This window comes from Bombina bombina, chromosome 6 (genome assembly GCF_027579735.1).
Source record: "Bombina bombina isolate aBomBom1 chromosome 6, aBomBom1.pri, whole genome shotgun sequence".
Lineage (NCBI taxonomy): Eukaryota > Metazoa > Chordata > Amphibia > Anura > Bombinatoridae > Bombina > Bombina bombina.
In genome coordinates this window covers 802030861-802045248 of record NC_069504.1, presented here as the reverse complement: position 1 = coordinate 802045248, position 14388 = coordinate 802030861, and the positions used below count along the sequence as shown (strand labels likewise).

General features: G+C 40.7%; 1 protein-coding gene across 1 annotated transcript in view; it reads left to right on the top strand.

The window, feature by feature from the left end:
• Positions 1-14388, top strand: part of STAMBP (STAM binding protein) — a 70505-nt gene that overhangs the window by 18607 nt on the left and 37510 nt on the right. The window contains exon 6 of the mRNA XM_053718130.1: positions 12574-12698. Coding sequence (XP_053574105.1) covers positions 12574-12698 — 125 coding nt within the window. The remainder of the gene's footprint in view (positions 1-12573; positions 12699-14388) is intronic.

Here is a 14388-nt window from a genome sequence, read left to right as displayed (position 1 = left end):
GGGGAGAGGGGAATCAGTCTTCCAAGCTGCCCCTGTCTCGTTAGACTAGTCCATTTACGTGGGTTTGTGAGTCCAATAGGAGTCCCATGGATCCCATGTTAGGCAAAAATCAGTCAGTTGTCTGCGTTCTCTGTATACATAATTTTTCATATTTTTGATATGGTCAACACAGTCTATTACCCCTTGCCACCTTGGGGGTTGTTTTTTTTTTCCAGTTCCTGGCCACGAGTACCTTGGTGGAAGTAAGGATGCCTATAAGCAAATTTCGTTTGAATCTGGAGAGAGAGTCTACTCCCAGGTGTAGTATTGCGAGGGCTGGGTAAAGCGTTTCTACCAGGCCTAGATCTCTGCACAGTGCCTCCACTCTCTGCCACAGACTATTCAATTTCGGACAGGCCCACCAGATGTGAAGTGGGGTGCCCTGCTCTCCACAGTCCCTCCAACAAATAGGGGAATGGTCAGGATATAGTTTCTGGAGTTTAGTAGGAACAAGATGCCACCTCGTGATAATTTTAAAGTGTAGCTCATAAAGAGTGACACAATGGGTAGCTTTTTTTTGTGTGGCTAATTGCTTCCTCCCAAGCATCAAGGGGGTATACAAGCTGTAGGTCGCTTTCCCAGGCCTCCATGTGGATTGTTTTGGAAGGGATATTATCCTCAATTAAACATTTATAGTGCGCTGAGAGGGGCTTATATAGCTGAAGATTTGCTTTCCAGCGGGATTCCCAAGGGGATAGATTGCAAAGTTGATCTTCCAGTAATCCCCGGGATCTCATTAGAGATCGGATTCGCAGTAGGTCAAAATTAAACCTTGGAGTCAGCGAGGGTGAAGCTAGCATAGCAAGATGTGTCTTTAATTGTTTATTTTCGTAAAAGTCTTGCAAGGAGCCGATATCCGTGGTGGGCCACGAACTGGTGTGGGCATCGGGCAGTCCAAAGAGAAGCCCTCGCATAGAGTGTACTGGTGAGGGATGAGGGGCGATAAGCCTGCTGTGTCTTAGTTTCAGCCATCTCTCCTGACACCTCTTAACTATGTTATTGGAGATACAGATTTTTGACTGTCAATGCGGGGGCAGCCAGAGGAGGTCCTCCAGATCCACAAATGCCAGTAGCGAAGCCTGCTCTAGCTCTTTCCATCTAGTTGCAGGGAGGCCATTACCCTATGCCGAGGTGTGGGTAATCATCGCGGCTTCATGGTATTTCCAAACACTTGGAAGGCCTATACCACCTCTTTCGACTGGGGCCTGGAGGATGTGAGCCGCAACTCGAGGTCTCTTGTTGTGCCAGGTGTAGGCATTAAAGAGGGTCTGGAACTTTCGAATCAGGGGCATAGAGATTGTGATAGGGATACAACGGAAAAAATACGTAAGCTTGGGCAGCACCATCATTTTGAGGGCTGCCACTCTGCCCAGCCAGTAGATCTCACCGAACCTCTTGGAGTTAAGATCCAATGTAATCTCTTTCAGCAGGTTCTCGTAGTTTTTCTTTAATGGTTATAGTTTTGGAATGGGAGAGGAACACTCCTAGGTGTCGCACACCTCTAGTGGACCATTTAAAGGAATAAAGGAGTTGAATTTTGTTTTTGTCTTCAACAGGGATGTTTATAGAATATACTTCAGTTTTACTGACGTTAATTTTGTAGTATGAGAGTTCGCCAAATCGCCTTAATAGCCGGAACAATGGGGGAAGGGAATCTAGGGGGTCCTTGAGGAAGACTGTAAGGTCATCCGCGAACAGGGCTAATTTCTGAACAGTGTCGTGAAGTTGGAGTCCCTGAATTGCAGGGCATCTCCTGATGGCTGCCCCAAGGGGCTCGATTGCTAGAACAAATAGGAGAGGGGACAGGGGGGGCACCCCTGTCGAGTCCTGTTTATCTTTATTTGGGGGGAGCAAAACCCTAGTCCCCTAACCACAGCGGTTGGAGAAGAATATAGTGCCATGGCAGCCCTGACATAAGTGTCAGGCATACCGAATGCTGTGAGAGTTTGGAATAGATATTCCCACCTCACCCTGTCAAACGCCTTCTCGGCATCGAGCGACAGAGTGAGCATGGGGAGACCCAGGTCGGCTGCCTCTGTGTAGATATTTAAGAGGCGACGGGTGTTATCTGAGCCTTGTCTATTAATAACAAATCCCACCTGGTCAAGATGGATAAGGGTCTGAAGATTGGAATTTGAAAAGATACCAATGGCACTACTAACGTATGAGACCTTGATTCCTACACTTATTCAATAGTTTGTCAGGATGTGGGTGCTGTGTATAAAACCGTATTTAGCAAAGAAAGAGAAAGTATACACTTCTAGCACTCCTAGGTCTAAAAGTAAATTAAATCTAACTGGATGATACAAATTATTCCCTAAGGAATAAGTGGAAGGGGAGAAAACAGATTGCAAATTAAAATATAACTTTTATTGGGTTACGTTTAAAATAGGAATACACTTAAAATCACACTTAAGCACCGATTTTATTGATGTCAGCAAATAAGTACAAGTTAGGGTTATTGCTCCTAGTACTTTAGTGTTAAATGTGGGCTGGAGTAAGGACTGCTATATACTTGTATCTGCAGATCTGATACACCAAATTATGTAAGAATTAAGTATATAATGTATTCTTTATGTCTCCATAGTAATATATCTTTCTATGCGAAGCTTGATTAGAATTGAACAGTGGGTATATAATTTTAAATATTTCTGCTTGTTTCCAGCTGAGATTATATATACCCCACTTATTATTAGGATTCTAAATAAAATCTCTTAACTTGTTCAAAATAACTCCGCTTTTGTATTAGCAGTTGCCTACCAAAAGATTAAAGTGTAGGCTATTCCCTCCACAGTATCAAAAGCTAACTTACATAAGTGCTTTTAGATTGTATATAAATAATTGAACTGAATTATAATACAATTGATGTTTATTGAAACAATGTATATCGTTGTTCAACTTAATAGACTTTTATGTGTTTGGTTTCTCTGCTAAAGCTGTAGTTCAGGATATGCCTGAGTGGTATATTACACGACTTGTGAATCATACATAGTTTTGATGTTATGAACGAACTTCGGTGAAATTTATCTGCTCACAGTTTCTTTTAATGCCAGTTTAAGTAGCTCTCTGTGATGCGGCAGTTAAATAATCTTATATGTTACAACAATGGAGCTTATTTGTTCCTATCATCACAGATTTAATTGAGTACCTATTTGGATAACTCACAGCAGTGATGTGCAGTCACTAGAGGCAGGTGAGGCAGTGCTTCACCTCTCATATGGGCAAAAATATATATTTTTTTTATTGGCTTTAAAAAAAATTTTTAATTTTTTTCCCCCAGCATTTTTTTTTCTCACAGCTACATGTTGTGCAATGGAGAGGCACAAGCAGGTCTGCCCACCATTACACAACATGCTGCGCCATCTACTGGATGAAGTGGTTAAGATCATTGCATGGCCCATTAACTGCTTATTTGAGGCAGTCCTATTTGGGCTGAACCAATCCAGCGAGAGGCATTAGTAAGTGGAACATAGGGTTGGGGCTGGATGTTAAATCATATAAAACAAAACAAAACCGGAAAAAAACAACTTTCATATATTTTGTTGCTGTCCTGTGAACCTGCTAGCTTTGCTAAAGTGAAAAAGAGAGTTCTGTTCTTCCCCTCTAAGTGCAGTGGAATCCTTACAGAGCAGGAAAAGAGGCACAGAGAGCACTGCAGTGTTTCAGCCACATCTTATTAAAGTAAGATTTTACTGAAAAGGATTCTGTTAGTGAAAATGATAATTTAATGAATGTGGTTTAGTGTTTTTTTACTCTTTTACAGCAGGGTCATTTTTGTATTTTGTTTACTCAAACTTTACACCCACTAACTTAGCAGCTTGCCTCTGTACTTCACACTAAATTATAGACTAATTTTCTGAACTCTCTGTAGCTCTGCTGTTTTATTACTTTAAAATGCAGTGGCCCCTCCCCCCTTGTGTGTGTGTGTCTCTCTCTCTCTCTATCCATCTCTCTCCTTATGTTTTGTTCTCCCCCATGGTCTCTTTCTCTCTCTGTCTCTCTTCCTCCCCCTCTGACTCTCATCCCTTATGTAATGAAAGAATCTATAAGCATAATTTGCAGCATTAAAGTAAAATGTATGTTTTAAACATATTTTAATGGGCATGGATTTCTAGATCTCATAATCAGAGCAAGCATTGTGTTATCTGGCAAGAGTTTCTGTTACAATCCTTTTAGACTAAAATCAGATGTTTACTAAGTTGACCAGTTTTCCAAGACACTATTTAAAGGGACATGAAACCCATATGAAACCCATATGCAAATTTAAATAACTTTCCAATTTACATCTAATATCTAATTTTCTTCATTCTTTTGATGTCCTTTGTTGAAAATCATATCTAAATATGCTCAGTAGCTGCTGATTGGTGGCTGCACATAGATACCTCATGTGATTGGCTCACCCATGTGCATTGCTATTTCTTCAACAAAGGATATCTAAAGAATGAAGGTGTATCCTAGCCACTGCCTCACCAGCCTCTGACATCACTGCACGTCACTGACTCACAGTGTACCGGTGATTAAATAGTGTAGTTTCTTAGTACAATGAGACGTATCTGTTCTCAGTGACACCAGAGTTTTAGCAGATAGATGTACAAAAGTTCCGCTTGTATTGTGAGTCTATGGAGTTAAACCTACTGTTCGTTTGAATTTCCACACTCGCAGCTAATTGTACTAGTCTGTGTACATTCCACCTTGCATACAAACAGGATTACCACAGATTAGGTTTATGCACTGCTCTGTTGTATAAGCCGTATTAACGGCGGAAATTATGCTTACGTGATCAAGCTGCACTTAATAATCTAACCCAAGGCTAATATAATAGCGCTCTAAATATACTTTGTGCACCTTGGTTTTATAAAATAGAGCTATCTTACAACAAGCGGTATTGTGAATGTATACCCAGTGCACCTCGAGGTTGATTTTAAATTATTAGGAAATAGCCCCAAACAAAATTCTATTATTCAGTGTTTGTGTATTTTACATATTAAAGTTAGCTATTATAGGAGGGATAGTACTTGCAACAATATTCGGTACCAGCACCATATATTAACACGATTAAATCTGAGCGTCCATTATTAAGTGAAACCGTGGCTGACTACAGTAATTTGCGGTAGCTTAAGGCTGTCTAAAAACACAGGAGCTCCTAGGACTCCTCACCATTGCCCTATCGTCCCTAACATGTTTTGCAACTTAACATTGCTTTTTCAAAGGGTCTGAAGATGTTTGTTCAACCTATTGGCTAGGATTTTGGCATAAATGTTGGCGTCTACGTTGATAAGGGAAATAGGCCTATAGCTTGGGCACAGAGTAGGGTCTTTGCCTTCTTTGTGTATTGTAATAATATTGGCTTCAAGGAATTCCGGTAGGAATCTGCCTGTCTGAGCCACGCTCACGAAAAATCGGAGCAAAATTGGAGATAGTGCAGAACCCAGGGCCCGGTAGAAGGTGACTGTAAACCCGTCTGGTTCTGGGGCTTTGTGGGGGTATAAACCAGCTATGGCAGCCTTAACTTCCTCTATTGTGAATTGTTTCGCCAGTGAGGTTTTGGCTTCCACCGATAATGTGGGTAGATCTAGACTCTCTAAAAGCTTACTAATGTCTCCAGAGCTGGCTCTATCTGTTGTTTCTGATGTTGCGATATTATATAGGGAGGAACAATATTTTTCGAAGGCTACTCCTTTTTCTTTGGGCGAGTGGACTGGGCCCTTTTGTGTGTTGATGGAGGCTATCCTACTCTGTTGTGTGCGTTTTCGTAATTTATTTGCTAGCAATCTATCTGCCCTGTTGCCTTTGTAGTAATATAGCTGCTTGAGCCTGTGTAAGTTATCTTGTACTTTCAGAGTTTCCCTTTTAGCAATTTCCTCTCTGATTAGTCCTATCTGTTGGGCTATTTGGGGTTCAGGGCATGACTTATTAGCGGTCTCCATTTTTCGTAGATCTCCGTACAGTTTGGCAAGCGGGTGGCCTCCTGATTTGCGGAGGTGGGCCGATTTTTTGAGAAAATATCCCCTAAGGTAAGCTTTGAGCGCTGTCCAAACTGTGTCCAAGTCTGTGGCGCCATTGTCATTATGCGTCAAAAAGTCGGTAATTGTCCTAGTGAGCGCTGGGAGTTCTCCCTCAGCTAAGAGCTGTTCAGGAAGTCTCCAGGGGGGTCTGGTGGTTAGGGACTGCAGTTCGAAGAAGTCTATGTATACCATATCGTGGTCTGACCACGTACATGGTTGGATTCACGCACTTATCTAGGGACCATGAGTCACATAGAATATAATCAATTCTCGAGTAAGAATTGTGAGCTTTAGAGTAATGCGTGAAATCTTTTTGGGTGGGTGCTAAACATCGCCATGCATCATATAGGCGGAGTTAAGCAGAGAAAGGTCATGCTTCCCGCCAGTCTTAGAAAACATTAACAATTTTGCAATATAAACATTAATATAGCATACTTAGTAACATTAACAGTACATTAAACAATGAACGAGACTGAAATGTCAAACCAGGGAGGGATTCTAAGCTGTCAGTGAAATAGGGTGCTCTATCTTTGAGAAGATGGGGTGTGACGAAGCAGTCTTATTCTACAGAGACACCAGTCTTTGATAATCAATGGTGGAAATAGCGGCGTCAACCACTGCACCTGGATGAATGTAGACGGTCCGTTCAGGCTGTTAACTATGGTCATGGCTTGTTTGATGAGTCGTTAGTAGGTTGGACTAGTCGTGGATTTGGTTGGGCTATGTTAGTATGTGAGGGCTAAGCTGAAAAATAGTCCTTTGGTCAGAGTAGTGTGGAGGTAATCTGGGGGTACCGTTTAGAGCCAGGTCAGGACCTAAAGGTGACGTCTACTAGTCAATAGGTAAGATATTTCCTCTGATAGCTTACAAAAAAGAAGACAACAGATTTCAAATGTACAGTTTCTTTAGGCTGCTTACTTAATCTTAAACATGTCTAAACTTAAACAAACCTAGTCATAACATGTCATATCTAGCAATATTCTAAACATTAATCTGAGCCATCAGAGGAGAAAGCAATTAAATCTGGTGCTGGTGAGGTTGCATGAATAACAATTAATATCTAATCTGCTGAGCGCAGAAATATAAAGTCATTTTGGGGTTGACCATAAAAGTTCTATAAATCTCACCCGTCTTCTTCTGTGTTCTTGAATCCTCTCTGGGGGGATGTGCGGGATTATCCCACAAGTGTCTCTAAATTTACAATAGGGGTTCAGTTGGACTGTGATCTGATAACTATGATCTATAAGCAGGTTCCCTATGTGTCTTCAGATACGGATACTTCTCTGGGTTCCAGAGACCTTTTTGATGTGGGAGCAGGTCTTTGTGGGAGTGGTTTCCATACTGGTGCTGAGGCCCTGAGTCCGTTCCCTCTATCTGTTTCAGAGGTTGTATCTTCTGGATCCGCTGGAAGCAGGCCCCATCTCTGTAGTAGCTCCCATACTTGTTGTGGCGAGGTGGCTATAAATTGTTGACTGTCCTTGGTTATGAATAATCTCACTGGGAATCCCCATCTGTATTTCAGGCCCTTTTATCTTAGTAATCTTGTGAACGGTTGGTAGTGCCTGCGTAATTGGAGCGTGTGTGGTGAAAGGTCTGGGAAAGTCTGCAGTTCCGCATACTTGCCCGGTAGAGACTTTTCCTTAGCTAGAGCTCTGAGGATCTTTTCCCTGAACGTGTAGTAGTGAAGTTTGGCTATGACATCTCTGGGTTTCCCCTTATCTGCAGATCTGGGTCGGAGCGCTCTGTGTGCTCTATCAATGAGGGTTTCGCTAGTCGGTTCTGATCCCAGTATTTCTTTGAATAGGCCTTGTAGATATACTTCTAGATCCTGAAATGTGACCGACTCTGGGATCCCTTTGATCCGTAGGTTGTTGCGGCGTGAGCGGTCTTCTAGATCCGCTAGCTTAAGTTCTAGATCTGAGATCTGGCCCGCCAGACTTTGTGAATAGGAAAGGAGGATTGAATGGTCTATGGTGAGATCTTCTTGTCTGCGTTCCAACGCATCCGTGCGCTCTCCAATGATACCAATGTCTCTCTTTAAGTCAGCATGAGATATCTCAAATTTCTTTGACAGAGAGTCGTGGTGAGACTTCAACAGTGATTCAATAGAGTCCATTAGATTGTTGGAAGTGCTATCCATTGCTGGTAGACAAGAGATCCGTTGAGTGAGAGACTTGTCGGGTTGATTATCTGAAAGACTCCCCGTGTCAGAGCCTTCATCTTCGGATCTCACGTGGGCCGGCCTGGCCGGGTGTTGGAAATGATCTACCACTGTTCTCTTTGGTGTATTGTGGGGTTTTTGTTTCCTTTTGTGAGGTTGAGACATTCTGAGATGAGGTCGGCAACTTTGGTCACAGATGGCTCTGTTTTATATCGGTGGGAACCTGCTTACTCCTGGTATGGTACCAGAGTTTAATCGACTGACTGGAGCACACACCTTGTTGTGTTAGTTTACATGTTGAGGTTCATCAGGAGATCCAGATAAAAAAAAAAAAAAAAAAAGGACACACCTTGGGTTATAGAGAAGCTCAGACCGCTATTCTTTCATAGGGGGTCTGTTAATTATTCTCACAGAATGGAGCAAGTGGAATCTCTCAGGCTCTAGATCCCTCTCCTGGAGAGTTGCCCCCTCTGGGCGATGCTGGAAAAAGGTATCTGGGATATGACCGCAGGCAAGAGGGCCGGCGGGAAAGGGAGGAGAGGGACCTAACTTCTGTTCTTGCTGGATAGGATTAGTTTTGATACCTTATACGAGGAGAATATGGACTACAGTTCACCCCCTATTAGGTGCTTGGAGCACTGGGGACCTAGGTTGGAAGTAGGAAAAACTTTATTGGGCAAAAGGCTCCCCTAAAATGCTCTTTTTGGTAGATCCTGCATCAGCAGATCAAGGGGCACTGGATGTGGTGCAGGTGTTGTAAGAGTTATGAGGAACCTGGCTTCAGCTAGTACTCAGTCCTAATAATCCCTCTGTCTTTAGTTATTCACTTTTGTTACCATGGGGGGGGGGGGGGTGTGGCAGGTCTGTTCCTAGGAGGCAAACAGGGGTCGCCTCTGACCACTATTTCAAGCGTTGTTAGCCTGGTGACAGGTCTCTAAGTGGGATCTGTAGTGCTGCTTTGTTGGTCTCCTTTAAGCTCTCCTCTTACACTTTCCCTGCTGCCGTATACTGTATATTCGCCAGGGCCCACAATTTGTACCTAAAGGACCCCCCTCTGATATTGGGTTTGAAAAGTCCAGGATTAATTGCCCAAAACTGCCGATACTCTTAATGTGTCTCTAACTGTGCTCTGTGCGCTCTGTAAACTGCCCCTTAATCGCTCTCTCAGAAACCCTTTGCGGTATGGAGTAAAGAGGCCTGTCTCCGTCTTTCACTTCCTATCCCCACAGGATCAACAGGATTTTGTACTATGGTGTGGGCGGGAGGCAGTTTAATGATTAATAATGCCCTAGGTGTGCGTTGGACATGCACAGAAGTGTGCGTGTGAGACCGGACAGTCTAAGTTTATGCAGGAGGGTAGTTGGGGTGTGCATGCTACAACAGCGTCTTACCGGTGAGCAGTTAAGAGGTGGGTAAGCCCAGGTTGCTCTTTCTGTGATTGCTTCTTGTACCATCCGTTGTCCTTGCAGCTTTCTTTGCAGGGATATGGCGCCCCTAACAATTTTTATAATGCTTCTCTCCGGTCTGGACAAGGTATTATTAAATCACAAGTAAAAGTTATTATACTTAAAGGGACACTGAACCCAATTTTTTTTTTCTTTTGTGATTCAGATAGAGCATGACATTTTAAGCAACTTTCTAATTTACTCCTATTATCAAATTTTCTTTATTCTCTTGGTATCTTTATTTGAAATGCAAGAAAGTAAGTTTAGATGCCGGCCCATTTTTGGTGAACAACCTGGGTTGTCCTTGGTGATTGGTGGATAAATTCATCCACCAATCAAAAAAAAAGTGCTGTCCAGAGTGCTGAACCAAGAAAAAAAGCTTAGATGCCTTCTTTTTCAAATAAAGATAGCAAGAGAACGAAGAAAAATTGATAATAGGAGTAAATTAGAAAGTTGCTTAAAATTGCCCTTTAAAGCAACATACATATTACTTACTAAAAAAAACTTAATACTATTCCTCATTTATAACTAGTTTAACCCCTTCCTGTCTGTACTTATTTGTAACAACAAAGTTCTGATGTAAACAAATAAGTAAAGAATTGAAATCGCGCAGTCGTACATGTGATAGGGCGATTTCAGTGATGGGATCGTGTTTGGGGGGAGTGCCTATGACACCAGGCACGCCCTCCAGCAAGCAATCCCAGTTGGGAAGCTGCAGAGGCTTTAGGACAGCAGAATGGCTAGGGCATTCCATGCCGTCCTAATGGCGCTAAAGCCCAGCACGGTTAGGACGTCATGGAACGTCCTAACTGCTAGAAGGGGTTAAAAGACTGAATTTATTTTTGTTTGCTCTTTATTTTATACAGAGAGAGAATTTCTTAGATGAACAATTATCCTGTTATAAAAAATATTTCCCTGGCCATTTTAAAAAGACAGGGGTTATGGGTTGACTGTAGTTAAATGGCTGGTGGTAACATTAGATATTTATAAAAATGTGTTTATACCAAATCAATAATAATAATCTATTATACAGACCAAGAATTGGAATAGAAAGTGTTAGTCCTTAATGAGGAGTCCAATTCAATCTTTATTGGGAATTCTAATCAGGATCAACCTCAAAGAGAACAAGAAACAGATACATCCATAGCGTGATTCTGCTTTCAATATCATTCAGCACACTTTTACTTTGCAGTGTCTCTACTCACGTGGTGCAGAGCTCCCATCACCTCTTTATAGCGCTCTATTTAAAAAAAAAACTCCAGCTAACAAGTTTATTAAAATATACAAAGGTATATTAATCACTTAGGGAATTACAGCAAGCAAAAACAGCTACTGAACATCTGCAATGTGTGAGTCTCTATTGTAAAGCACTTTTAATCCACACAGTGTCCGAGCTGCTGCTGTCATGTAGTGCAGACCCTTCCTTGTGATTCATCTGCTGACAACTACAACAATCATTTCACTATTTGTTTATCCTTGATAAAGCTATAATAAATAGGGAAACTATTGTTTAACCATTTCATGACAGGTTTAATTTGTCTACATTGGCACAACATTCTGATGTAAACAAATTGAAATCCTGCGATCGCGAGGTTTCAATGATGGGATTGGGTCAGGGGCCGTCCCTATGATGCTAGGCACACCCTCCAGACAACGATCGCATTCTGGAAGCGCCGTTGGCTTCAGGGCAGCCAAACGGTTAGGATGTTCTATTCCGTCCTAACTGCGCTAAATCCCGGCACGGTTAGAATGGAATAGAAGGTCAGAACGGCCTTAAAAGGTTAAATAGAGTGCTATAACCAGAGCTGATTATTATACTTTATTTATAAAGCGCCAACATATTCTGCAGTGCTGCCCATGCATACAATTCATTTAAATGAAACAATGATACAAAACTTGTAAGAGACAAGACAAAATTTGACATACAAATACAGGAGGAATTGAGGGCCCTATTCCTGTGGAAACTTACAATCTAGAAGGATAGGAGGGTGAGGACTGCAAGGGTGAGAATGATAAAAACTTTTATTGTAAATTGGATTCAATTTTATGAAAATCTATGTAGAATGTTTTTTCTTCTTCTTCTTAAAGGGACAGTCTACTCCAGAATTTTTATTTTTAAAAAGATAGATAAACCCTTTATTACCCATTCCACCGTTTTGCATAACCAACACTGTTGTATTAATATACTTTTTACCTCTGTGATTACCTTGTATCTAAGCCTCTGCAGACTGACTCCTTATTTCAGTTCTTTTGACAGGCTTGCATTTTAGCCTAGCAGTGCTAACTCATAAATGACTCCACGGGAGTGAGCACAATGTTATCTATATGGCACACATCAACTAGCGCTGTCTAGCCATGAAAAACTGTCAAAACTCACTGCCATAAAAGGCGGCCTTTAAGGGCTTAGAAATTAGCATATGAGCCTACCTAGATTTAGCTTTCAACAAATAATACCAAGGGAACAAATCAAATTTTGATGATAAAAGTACATTGAAAAGTTGATTCAAATTGCTTGCCCTATCTGAATCATGAAAGTTTGATTTTTGACTAGACTGTCCCTTTAATACACACTGATCTGCCACCTATTTGTGTAGTTTTAAAATTCATCTCATATTTGTTGTTAGAGTATGATCTACTTATTTTCTGTATGAATCACATAGTGGTGCAAATGATTTTCGTTTTACCAATGTTTATTGAAAAGCATATGTACACAATGATAAATGTAGATCATAGTGTTTTGTTTGACATCTACTCACATGATTTTTACTTTGGATGCAGTAGAATATTGCAAACAAAAAAGTAACATTTTGCATTTCACATTTGTGGACTTTAGCAAATTAAAGTATATGTCAGTAACTTATTGAAAATGATGTTTAAATGCCCCGGAGTGTGTGAGAGTCACACGTGTTTTACCTTTTCTCAGATGAGTCTTCTGGAGGCTTACGTCATGTTAGAATTCCTAGGGATTTATGCCTGAAGTTCCTGAAACTAGCACAAAATAACACCCAGAGAGCGGTGGAGACCTGCGGAATCCTGTGTGGGAAGCTGGTACGTGTGAGAGATCAATTGCATCTGCCTCATTTGGTGGAAAATATACCATAGTTATCATTTATTAAGAATAAAGGATTTTTCAGCATAAATGTCAGACGTTACAATATGATTACATGAGTGTATTTCATCTGCCCTATCCCACACGGTTTCTGGCTCTTGTAAACTACAGATTGCTCCTTTGCAGAAGACCAATTCCTGATCTCTATTCCAGTATACTTGTTTATGCACAATTATGTTTGTTGCACTTACTGTTCTCAGTTTATTAAAGGGAAATTGTACTGTAAAATAGTTTTTTTACTATAATACATTCCTAATTATGACTTCTTATAGTGCCTGCAGAGTAATAGATGCTTGTCATTTAGGTTTATTTGTATATATTTAATAGCTGTTTTGCTGATTGAAGACTCAATCAATTGTTCTCAAGAACCTGCCAATATTAATGGCTGAGCCTGCAGAAATAGCAGACCTCCTTATCGTATCTATCTCTTTATACATTAAAAGGACAGTTTACCCAAAAACTTTCCTTTAATTTGTTGCCAATGGTCCATTTTACCTGCTGGAGTGTATTAAATTGTTTACAAATAGCTCCTTAGCCTTTATATTGACATTAGAAATAGCTAATTTAACCTGTAGTATCCCTAACTATACTGAAAATGTATATACCTATTCAGAAACGTAAACACAGCAAGCAGAAGAAATTACTCAGTGGGAGGTGGAAGAGATAAAGCTCTAAATGTTCATTTTCAATTGTTCTATCTAAGTATTGTACAGAGACAGAGATAAGAAATGGAAGCATTTGAGTGATAAGATCTGTCCGCAAGCCAAGCCTATTTTGATGGGCTCTGGTTTCAAAGAGCAAATTCCACTGTTTCTTTTGCAAAAGTCATGGAGAACACATTCAATGAAAAACAATTTTACAGTGAACTGTCCTTTTAAAGGGACAGTCAACACCAGAATTTTTGTTGTTTAAAAAGATAGATAATCCCTTTACTACCCATTCCCCAGTTTTGCAAAACCGACACTGTTATATTAATACACTTTTTACTTCTGTGACTAACTTGTATCTAAGCATCTTCTGACCGCCCCTAATTTCATGACTTTTAGTTATTATCTATTGACTTGCATTTTAGCCAATTAGTGCAGTGTCTGCCACTAGCCACAAGCGTGATCACAATGCTATCTATATGGCCTACATGAGCTTGCTCTCCCCTGCTGTGAAAAGTAAATAAAATAGAGGCGGCCTTCAAGGGCTTAGAAATTATCACATGTGCTTTCCTAGGTTTGCTTTCAACTAGAATACCAAGAGAACAAAGCAAAATTGTTGATAAAAGTAAATTGGAAAGTTGTTTAAAATTACATGCCCTATTTGAAAAATTAAAGTTTTTTTTGGACTTGACTGTCCCTTTAAGGACTCCTTATCTAATCTCTATCTTTACACAATGGCCAGTACCATGCTATATCATTTTCCTTTTCAAATTCTCTATCTACCCCCACTGGGAACTTGATTGCTGCCTCTTTAAATAACAAAATGACAGTAAATTAGCAATTTCTAAATAATTACATACTTCAGATTGTAAAATTGTAAAACAGATGGGGCTAGATTACAAGTTGAGCGCAATGGTTTGCAAGCGAGTGATATTGGGTTTTCGAGGCAGTTTGCACTCCAGTTAAATTCTGCCCGTATTAC